At 58.5% G+C, this 9,200-nt stretch overlaps 1 protein-coding gene across 1 annotated transcript; it reads left to right on the forward strand.

Moving 5' to 3' along the window:
- Window positions 1-4,644: 4,644 nt before the first annotated feature.
- Window positions 4,645-7,806, forward strand: LOC139693276 (uncharacterized). The gene is made up of 4 exons (XM_071591385.1): window positions 4,645-5,053; window positions 5,098-6,761; window positions 6,824-7,073; window positions 7,142-7,806. The coding sequence occupies exons 1-4, from the start codon at window positions 4,645-4,647 to the stop codon at window positions 7,804-7,806; spliced, it is 2,988 nt and encodes a 995-aa protein (XP_071447486.1).
- Window positions 7,807-9,200: the final 1,394 nt, after the last annotated feature.

The raw sequence follows: 9,200 nt of genomic DNA on the forward strand, positions 1-9,200 counted from the left end.
CCGGAAGTATTGACGGGAGGGGAACGTAAGGTTGAGGAGGCCGGTGAATGGCAGGTGGCGCGTAGACGGCGTCGGAGAGCGCGCCGCAGGCCAGCTAATGTGGAGAATGAGCGTCCAGCAGGTAGGGACCGGGTCCCGAACGAGAATCTCCTCGCCTCCACTCAGCGGCCGCCGACTCGAGGCTCTCAGCGGCTCCACCCAAGCGAGATCTCTTGGCAAGAGCGACCGGAGCCCCAGCCTCAGCGTGTCCATCCTCGAAGACCACTGGCCCCTCTCAGCGAGAACCGACAAAGGGGAAACCGCCCAAACGATCGAAGGTGGGCCCCTCCCAGGGAAAACGCCATGCATCCGGAAAATCACAGCGCGCCCAATTGGGGGCGACCTCCGCCGGGGGAACCTTCGAGATGGTACCAAGAGACGCCGCCTCCGCCCGGCCTCCACCGACCACCACCCGGATTCGCGGCACACCCTGGGGGGCCCCCGGCGGGATGGACCCACCCGCCGAGGGGCCAGAACGTAGGTCCGCCAACGGTCCCTCAGGGATATCCTCCGGCGATGCTCAACCCCTTTCCTCCCCCATTTTATCCGAACCTGAACCCATATCCCCTCATGCATCCCTACCTCTTCGCCAACCCTCACCTAACCCCTTACCAGACCACGTGCCAGAGCCACCACCCGTGCATGTACTCTTAGGAGAGACACCCATGAGGCCGCCACCAGCGAACCGAAGGACGGGTATTGCCAGAGTGCAAGACCGCCGCGTGCTGGTTAGCCCCCCGAGGGAAGTAATCGCGAGCTACACCGTACCACCGCCCCCACCGGCTCTTGAAGACCGGCCGGAGAAACAGCTGGGCTGGCTGATTCAGCTAGGAGTGCTGGACGACTCCGACGACGGCCATTTTGAGAGCCTGGTGCAGGAGATCACGGAAGAAGCGGCTTCCCTCATCGGAAGAAACCGGAGAGGTGGGCGACAGAATAGGAGTGAATTATCACGGGCTGCGGATGTCGACATTACATTCCTGTATAGAACGAACAAGGGCGGAGCCTTTAGGCGGGTGTGTGGTGAGAGCGACGCGAGGTGCTGCCTAGGCGCGGAGACGGTGGCGCAGCACTTATCAAAAGCGGCCCCTGAAATAAGTGACGCCCCAGCCCCGTCGACAATCCCCCCGATCAACATCCAACCCCAGCCTGGAGAAGAACGCGACCTACTGCGAGGAATCACCGCAGCCGAAGTGTGCGGTCGGCTGAGTCGGGCAAAGGACACTGCACCCGGCCCGGACGGCATCCCTTACAAGTCGTGGCGGTCAATCGATCCGGATGGCATGCTGCTAGCCGCCATATTCAACAGATGCTTCCAGGTGACAAGAGTCCCGGCATCGTGGAAGCATTCAAGGATCGTCCTCCTTCACAAGGGAGGGGAGAAGGGGGACATCGGGAATTGGCGACCAATTGCCCTCAGTCCGACCATTGCCAAAGTCTTCACGGGAATACTGGCGGACCGCATCTCGGCCTGGGCCTATAAGGGGAAGAGGCTTTCCTTCCCCTACCAGAAAGGCTTCGTTCCCGCCACCGAGGGCTGCTTTGAGCACAACTTCATTGCTCAAGCAGCCATAGATACTGCCAAGGGGAAGGGGACTGAGATCGCACTAGCGTGGCTTGACTTGGCGGATGCCTTCGGGTCGATTCCCCACCCCCACATAATCCGTGTACTCGCGGAAATGGGGATGCCAAAGCAGCTGCTGGACCTCATCTCCGACCTGTACACTGGGGCAACGGCTTCGGTCGTCGTGGAGCGGGGCGAATCTGAGCCATTTCCAATTAGGTGTGGGGTGCGGCAGGGAGACCCTCTGTCTCCCCTGCTTTTTAACCTGGCCTTGGAACCCCTGATCAGGTCGGTCCTCGCCCAGCGAGCCCTCGCCGCCTATCCCCTCGGTCCCACATCTGTATGCCTGCTGGCATATGCCGATGATCTGCTGCTCGTCGCCAGAGACTCGGGATCGCTGAGGGCACTGCTGCACATAGTCAAGCAGTCAGCGGACTGGTGTGGCCTCCGCTTCAACGCCAAGAAATGCGCCTCCCTGCACCTTGACTTCAGGGGTGGACGCCAGGGTGTCAGAGACACGGCCTTCTCCATCCAGGGAGGTGACATGAAGCGGCTGGGGGAGGGGGAATCCTACAAATACCTGGGATCCCCTATTGGTCTCAGGGCAGGAGACCAACTGGGTGACCTGCTGGCCAAACTGCGGAAGGATCTCGACTCGGTGGGGAGTAGCGAGCTGGCGCCTTGGCAGAAGATAGATGCTCTGCATACTTTCCTTTTGCCGAGGCTCCACTTCCCGCTGCGAGTCACGGCCACCACGAAAAAGTCACTTGCCCGCACCGACACCGTGGTCTATGGGGCAGTGAAGGAGTGGCTATACCTTCCACAGAGGGCCAGCAGGGAAATAATCCACCTCCCCTCACACCTTGGCGGCGGGGGTTACACACCACTCCCAGTACTCAAGGACTGTCTTGTCGTGACGCAGGCGTTCCGCATGCTAACGTGCAAGGACCCATTCGTCCGCAAGACAGCCTGGTACTCCCTACAGGAGGCGGTCCACCAGAGACTGGGGAAAATCGGAGCGCCGCCTGAGAAGAGGGTGTTATGCGGATACCTGTCCGGGGACGCTGAGATTACGGCAGGGTCCACGGCCGGGGCCACGGCATCCCTATGGTCCCGCGCGAGGAGAGCCACCCGGGACCTTCAAAGGCTGTGCGGGCTGCGATGGGAGTGGAGCGTCTTCCGCCACGATATCTCCCTGCGGCTGAGCAATCCGACGCCCCACTCGGAGACCCTCATCATCCCCTCGACATCCCGCCACAGAGCGTGCGGCTTGATCCGTAGGGCGATCGGGGAAGCCTACCGGCGAAGGCTGGTGGCGAAGAAAGACCAGGGGAAGGCGATGGAAGCTGTCACCAACTCCTGGGACAGCAGCCACTTCTTGTCCACTGGCCGCTTCACCCGTTTCTGCGACTGGCGCTTCATCCACCGAGCCCGCCTAAACGTACTTCCGCTGAACGGCGCACGCAGAGGTGTGCTGAATGCCAGCAGGAAGTGCAGGAGGTGCCGCACCGAGGATGAAACCCTGCCGCACGTCCTCAACCACTGTGCGAGCCACTCTGCTGCGTGGAAACGGAGACACGACGAGATCTTGTCGCTCCTACGGGACGCACTGCCTCCCAAGTGGAAGGCCAGGGTGGACCAAAAGGTGGAGGGTGACCACTCTCGCCTGCGACCTGATCTCGTCGTGACTGAGGTGCCCGGCGGGACGGTGCACATCATCGATGTCACTGTCCCGTTCGAGAACCGACTGGAGGCGTTGCACGCAGCCAGGGCGGCCAAAATGGCCAAGTACGACGATCTGGCCGCGAGACTCCGCTGCCGCCTCCAGTTTAAGCAGGAGGTTCACCTGGGCGCTCTCGTCGTTGGTTCCCTCGGCAGCTGGGACAAGGAGAACGAGCGGATCCTGTCCCGACTGCGAATCCACCGGGGTCGCGTCGCCACGCTGCGGAAGAAGATGGTCTCCGCGGCTGTGAAATGGTCGCGGGACATCTACTGTGAGCACGTGTCCGGGCAAAGGCAGTACGACTGCGACGTGGCCACAACGACTGACATTGATTAACTGTTTTGTTTGAATATAATATTGTTTTTGTATGCATATTTATTGTCTGTTCCTCATGTCCTCCGTATGGAGGGTGAAATGAGGTATGTATTTCTGGCTAAGCATGCTAGGTTTTATACAAAATATTTATTATTAATAAATGTTATTAAAGATTTCCGTGGAGGTGTCCCTTATGTCTTAAAGACAATTTTTGACTGTGCCCAGCAGTAAAGCTGTTGGGCCAAACAATAGGTAACCACAATTTGCTATATAATGTGTAGTATTAGCCATATTCCGGGTCCATTATAATGTTAATTACATTCGTCCTCCATCGCACCGTAGGTGACATGATACCGTCCCGGCCGGGTGCAGCGTCCTTCGCCCGACTCAGTCGACCGCTCACCTCGGCCACGGTGATTCCTCGCAGTAGGTCACGTTCTTCTCCAGGCTTGGGTTCATCTACATTATACGCAAAAATCCGCCGAAAGCCCGGTGGACGAAAATAAGCCATGAAGGTACAACTCTCCATGCAATTAAGATTCACTCTCCCTTTCATCATGTCACCTCCGTTGCGATGGGGGACGAATGTAATTAACATAATGGACCCGGAATATGGCGAGACTGGATTCCCTTCAAACGTTTTAGTCTTTCGCCTTTTGCCTTTCGCCTAGACGGGGATACCTTCAATCGAAAAAATCTTTCGCCTTTTACGATAGGTAGTGTTTTATAGTGTAGTGTGTTATAGTTTAGTGTGCTCTATAGTAGTGCCCTCTAGTGTAGTGCCCTCTAGTGTAGTGCCCTCTAGTGTAGTGCCCTCTAGTGTAGTGTCCTATAGTGTAGTGCCTTCCCTTTAATTGGTTTTTGTGGTAAACTGACGAGCCGGGTCGGAAAGGTGTAAGTAATGGAGCAGAGCAATGTTCCGCACCTAATGGCGCCGATAGGAAGGCCCGTAAGGTTTACGCGAAAGAGAGGTGGGATCATCACCGAAGACAGGCGACATGAAATGCCAAGCGCGGGCACAGAGGTACAACTGCAAGATGAACTTAGGGGAATCGTGGAGAACTGGGTGGACATCTTCCCGCCATCAAGCAAGGAACGGGTTCCAACACGTCGGAAGATATACGGCGAGCGAAGTCGAAGTCTACCGGGAAGGTTTGAGGCGATGAAGAAGTTCAAGAGTGCGGCATGCCAAACAGAGAGCAGCGGAGATGACGCCGAGACAGCGAGCGAGCCTCCGAGGAAAGCACCACCAGTCACGGCCGTCGCCGAGTCCCAAACCGAGCGACGCCAGCCGGAAGTATTGACGGGAGGGGAACGTAAGGTTGAGGAGGCCGGTGAATGGCAGGTGGCGCGTAGACGGCGTCGGAGAGCGCGCCGCAGGCCAGCTAATGTGGAGAATGAGCGTCCAGCAGGTAGGGACCGGGTCCCGAACGAGAATCTCCTCGCCTCCACTCAGCGGCCGCCGACTCGAGGCTCTCAGCGGCTCCACCCAAGCGAGATCTCTTGGCAAGAGCGACCGGAGCCCCAGCCTCAGCGTGTCCATCCTCGAAGACCACTGGCCCCTCTCAGCGAGAACCGACAAAGGGGAAACCGCCCAAACGATCGAAGGTGGGCCCCTCCCAGGGAAAACGCCATGCATCCGGAAAATCACAGCGCGCCCAATTGGGGGCGACCTCCGCCGGGGGAACCTTCGAGATGGTACCAAGAGACGCCGCCTCCGCCCGGCCTCCACCGACCACCACCCGGATTCGCGGCACACCCTGGGGGGCCCCCGGCGGGATGGACCCACCCGCCGAGGGGCCAGAACGTAGGTCCGCCAACGGTCCCTCAGGGATATCCTCCGGCGATGCTCAACCCCTTTCCTCCCCCATTTTATCCGAACCTGAACCCATATCCCCTCATGCATCCCTACCTCTTCGCCAACCCTCACCTAACCCCTTACCAGACCACGTGCCAGAGCCACCACCCGTGCATGTACTCTTAGGAGAGACACCCATGAGGCCGCCACCAGCGAACCGAAGGACGGGTATTGCCAGAGTGCAAGACCGCCGCGTGCTGGTTAGCCCCCCGAGGGAAGTAATCGCGAGCTACACCGTACCACCGCCCCCACCGGCTCTTGAAGACCGGCCGGAGAAACAGCTGGGCTGGCTGATTCAGCTAGGAGTGCTGGACGACTCCGACGACGGCCATTTTGAGAGCCTGGTGCAGGAGATCACGGAAGAAGCGGCTTCCCTCATCGGAAGAAACCGGAGAGGTGGGCGACAGAATAGGAGTGAATTATCACGGGCTGCGGATGTCGACATTACATTCCTGTATAGAACGAACAAGGGCGGAGCCTTTAGGCGGGTGTGTGGTGAGAGCGACGCGAGGTGCTGCCTAGGCGCGGAGACGGTGGCGCAGCACTTATCAAAAGCGGCCCCTGAAATAAGTGACGCCCCAGCCCCGTCGACAATCCCCCCGATCAACATCCAACCCCAGCCTGGAGAAGAACGCGACCTACTGCGAGGAATCACCGCAGCCGAAGTGTGCGGTCGGCTGAGTCGGGCAAAGGACACTGCACCCGGCCCGGACGGCATCCCTTACAAGTCGTGGCGGTCAATCGATCCGGATGGCATGCTGCTAGCCGCCATATTCAACAGATGCTTCCAGGTGACAAGAGTCCCGGCATCGTGGAAGCATTCAAGGATCGTCCTCCTTCACAAGGGAGGGGAGAAGGGGGACATCGGGAATTGGCGACCAATTGCCCTCAGTCCGACCATTGCCAAAGTCTTCACGGGAATACTGGCGGACCGCATCTCGGCCTGGGCCTATAAGGGGAAGAGGCTTTCCTTCCCCTACCAGAAAGGCTTCGTTCCCGCCACCGAGGGCTGCTTTGAGCACAACTTCATTGCTCAAGCAGCCATAGATACTGCCAAGGGGAAGGGGACTGAGATCGCACTAGCGTGGCTTGACTTGGCGGATGCCTTCGGGTCGATTCCCCACCCCCACATAATCCGTGTACTCGCGGAAATGGGGATGCCAAAGCAGCTGCTGGACCTCATCTCCGACCTGTACACTGGGGCAACGGCTTCGGTCGTCGTGGAGCGGGGCGAATCTGAGCCATTTCCAATTAGGTGTGGGGTGCGGCAGGGAGACCCTCTGTCTCCCCTGCTTTTTAACCTGGCCTTGGAACCCCTGATCAGGTCGGTCCTCGCCCAGCGAGCCCTCGCCGCCTATCCCCTCGTCCCACATCTGTATGCCTGCTGGCATATGCCGATGATCTGCTGCTCGTCGCCAGAGACTCGGGATCGCTGAGGGCACTGCTGCACATAGTCAAGCAGTCAGCGGACTGGTGTGGCCTCCGCTTCAACGCCAAGAAATGCGCCTCCCTGCACCTTGACTTCAGGGGTGGACGCCAGGGTGTCAGAGACACGGCCTTCTCCATCCAGGGAGGTGACATGAAGCGGCTGGGGAGGGGGAATCCTACAAATACCTGGGATCCCCTATTGGTCTCAGGGCAGGAGACCAACTGGGTGACCTGCTGGCCAAACTGCGGAAGGATCTCGACTCGGTGGGGAGTAGCGAGCTGGCGCCTTGGCAGAAGATAGATGCTCTGCATACTTTCCTTTTGCCGAGGCTCCACTTCCCGCTGCGAGTCACGGCCACCACGAAAAAGTCACTTGCCCGCACCGACACCGTGGTCTATGGGGCAGTGAAGGAGTGGCTATACCTTCCACAGAGGGCCAGCAGGGAAATAATCCACCTCCCCTCACACCTTGGCGGCGGGGGTTACACACCACTCCCAGTACTCAAGGACTGTCTTGTCGTGACGCAGGCGTTCCGCATGCTAACGTGCAAGGACCCATTCGTCCGCAAGACAGCCTGGTACTCCCTACAGGAGGCGGTCCACCAGAGACTGGGGAAAATCGGAGCGCCGCCTGAGAAGAGGGTGTTATGCGGATACCTGTCCGGGGACGCTGAGATTACGGCAGGGTCCACGGCCGGGGCCACGGCATCCCTATGGTCCCGCGCGAGGAGAGCCACCCGGGACCTTCAAAGGCTGTGCGGGCTGCGATGGGAGTGGAGCGTCTTCCGCCACGATATCTCCCTGCGGCTGAGCAATCCGACGCCCACTCGGAGACCCTCATCATCCCCTCGACATCCCGCCACAGAGCGTGCGGCTTGATCCGTAGGGCGATCGGGGAAGCCTACCGGCGAAGGCTGGTGGCGAAGAAAGACCAGGGGAAGGCGATGGAAGCTGTCACCAACTCCTGGGACAGCAGCCACTTCTTGTCCACTGGCCGCTTCACCCGTTCTTCTGCGACTGGCGCTTCATCCACCGAGCCCGCCTAAACGTACTTCCGCTGAACGGCGCACGCAGAGGTGTGCTGAATGCCAGCAGGAAGTGCAGGAGGTGCCGCACCGAGGATGAAACCCTGCCGCACGTCCTCAACCACTGTGCGAGCCACTCTGCTGCGTGGAAACGGAGACACGACGAGATCTTGTCGCTCCTACGGACGCACTGCCTCCCAAGTGGAAGGCCAGGGTGGACCAAAAGGTGGAGGGTGACCACTCTCGCCTGCGACCTGATCTCGTCGTGACTGAGGTGCCCGGCGGGACGGTGCACATCATCGATGTCACTGTCCCGTTCGAGAACCGACTGGAGGCGTTGCACGCAGCCAGGGCGGCCAAAATGGCCAAGTACGACGATCTGGCCGCGAGACTCCGCTGCCGCCTCCAGTTTAAGCAGGAGGTTCACCTGGGCGCTCTCGTCGTTGGTTCCCTCGGCAGCTGGGACAAGGAGAACGAGCGGATCCTGTCCCGACTGCGAATCCACCGGGGTCGCGTCGCCACGCTGCGGAAGAAGATGGTCTCCGCGGCTGTGAAATGGTCGCGGGACATCTACTGTGAGCACGTGTCCGGGCAAAGGCAGTACGACTGCGACGTGGCCACAACGACTGACATTGATTAACTGTTTTGTTTGAATATAATATTGTTTTTGTATGCATATTTATTGTCTGTTCCTCATGTCCTCCGTATGGAGGGTGAAATGAGGTATGTATTTCTGGCTAAGCATGCTAGGTTTTATACAAAATATTTATTATTAATAAATGTTATTAAAGATTTCCGTGGAGGTGTCCCTTATGTCTTAAAGACAATTTTTGACTGTGCCCAGCAGTAAAGCTGTTGGGCCAAACAATAGGTAACCACAATTTGCTATATAATGTGTAGTATTAGCCATATTCCGGGTCCATTATAATGTTAATTACATTCGTCCTCCATCGCACCGTAGGTGACATGATACCGTCCCGGCCGGGTGCAGCGTCCTTCGCCCGACTCAGTCGACCGCTCACCTCGGCCACGGTGATTCCTCGCAGTAGGTCACGTTCTTCTCCAGGCTTGGGTTCATCTACATTATACGCAAAAATCCGCCGAAAGCCCGGTGGACGAAAATAAGCATGAAGGTACAACTCTCCATGCAATTAAGATTCACTCTCCCTTTCATCATGTCACCTCCGTTGCGATGGGGGACGAATGTAATTAACATAATGGACCCGGAATATGGCGAGACTGGATTCC

The sequence above is a fragment of the Hetaerina americana genome, unplaced genomic scaffold (genome assembly GCF_022747635.1).
Source record: "Hetaerina americana unplaced genomic scaffold, ioHetAmer1.1.p SCAF_452, whole genome shotgun sequence".
In the NCBI taxonomy this organism is placed as follows: domain Eukaryota; kingdom Metazoa; phylum Arthropoda; class Insecta; order Odonata; family Calopterygidae; genus Hetaerina; species Hetaerina americana.

Coding starts and splice junctions, on each gene's coding strand:
- LOC139693276 (XM_071591385.1), top strand. CDS start 4,645: ATGCCAAGCGCGGGCACAGAGGTACAACTGCAAGATGAACTTAGGGGA. Junction 5,054..5,097: donor GGAGAATGAGCGTCCAGCAG/GTAGGGACCGGG, acceptor GCCTCCACTCAG/CGGCCGCCGACTCGAGGCTC. Junction 6,762..6,823: donor CATTTCCAATTAGGTGTGGG/GTGCGGCAGGGA, acceptor ACCCCTGATCAG/GTCGGTCCTCGCCCAGCGAG.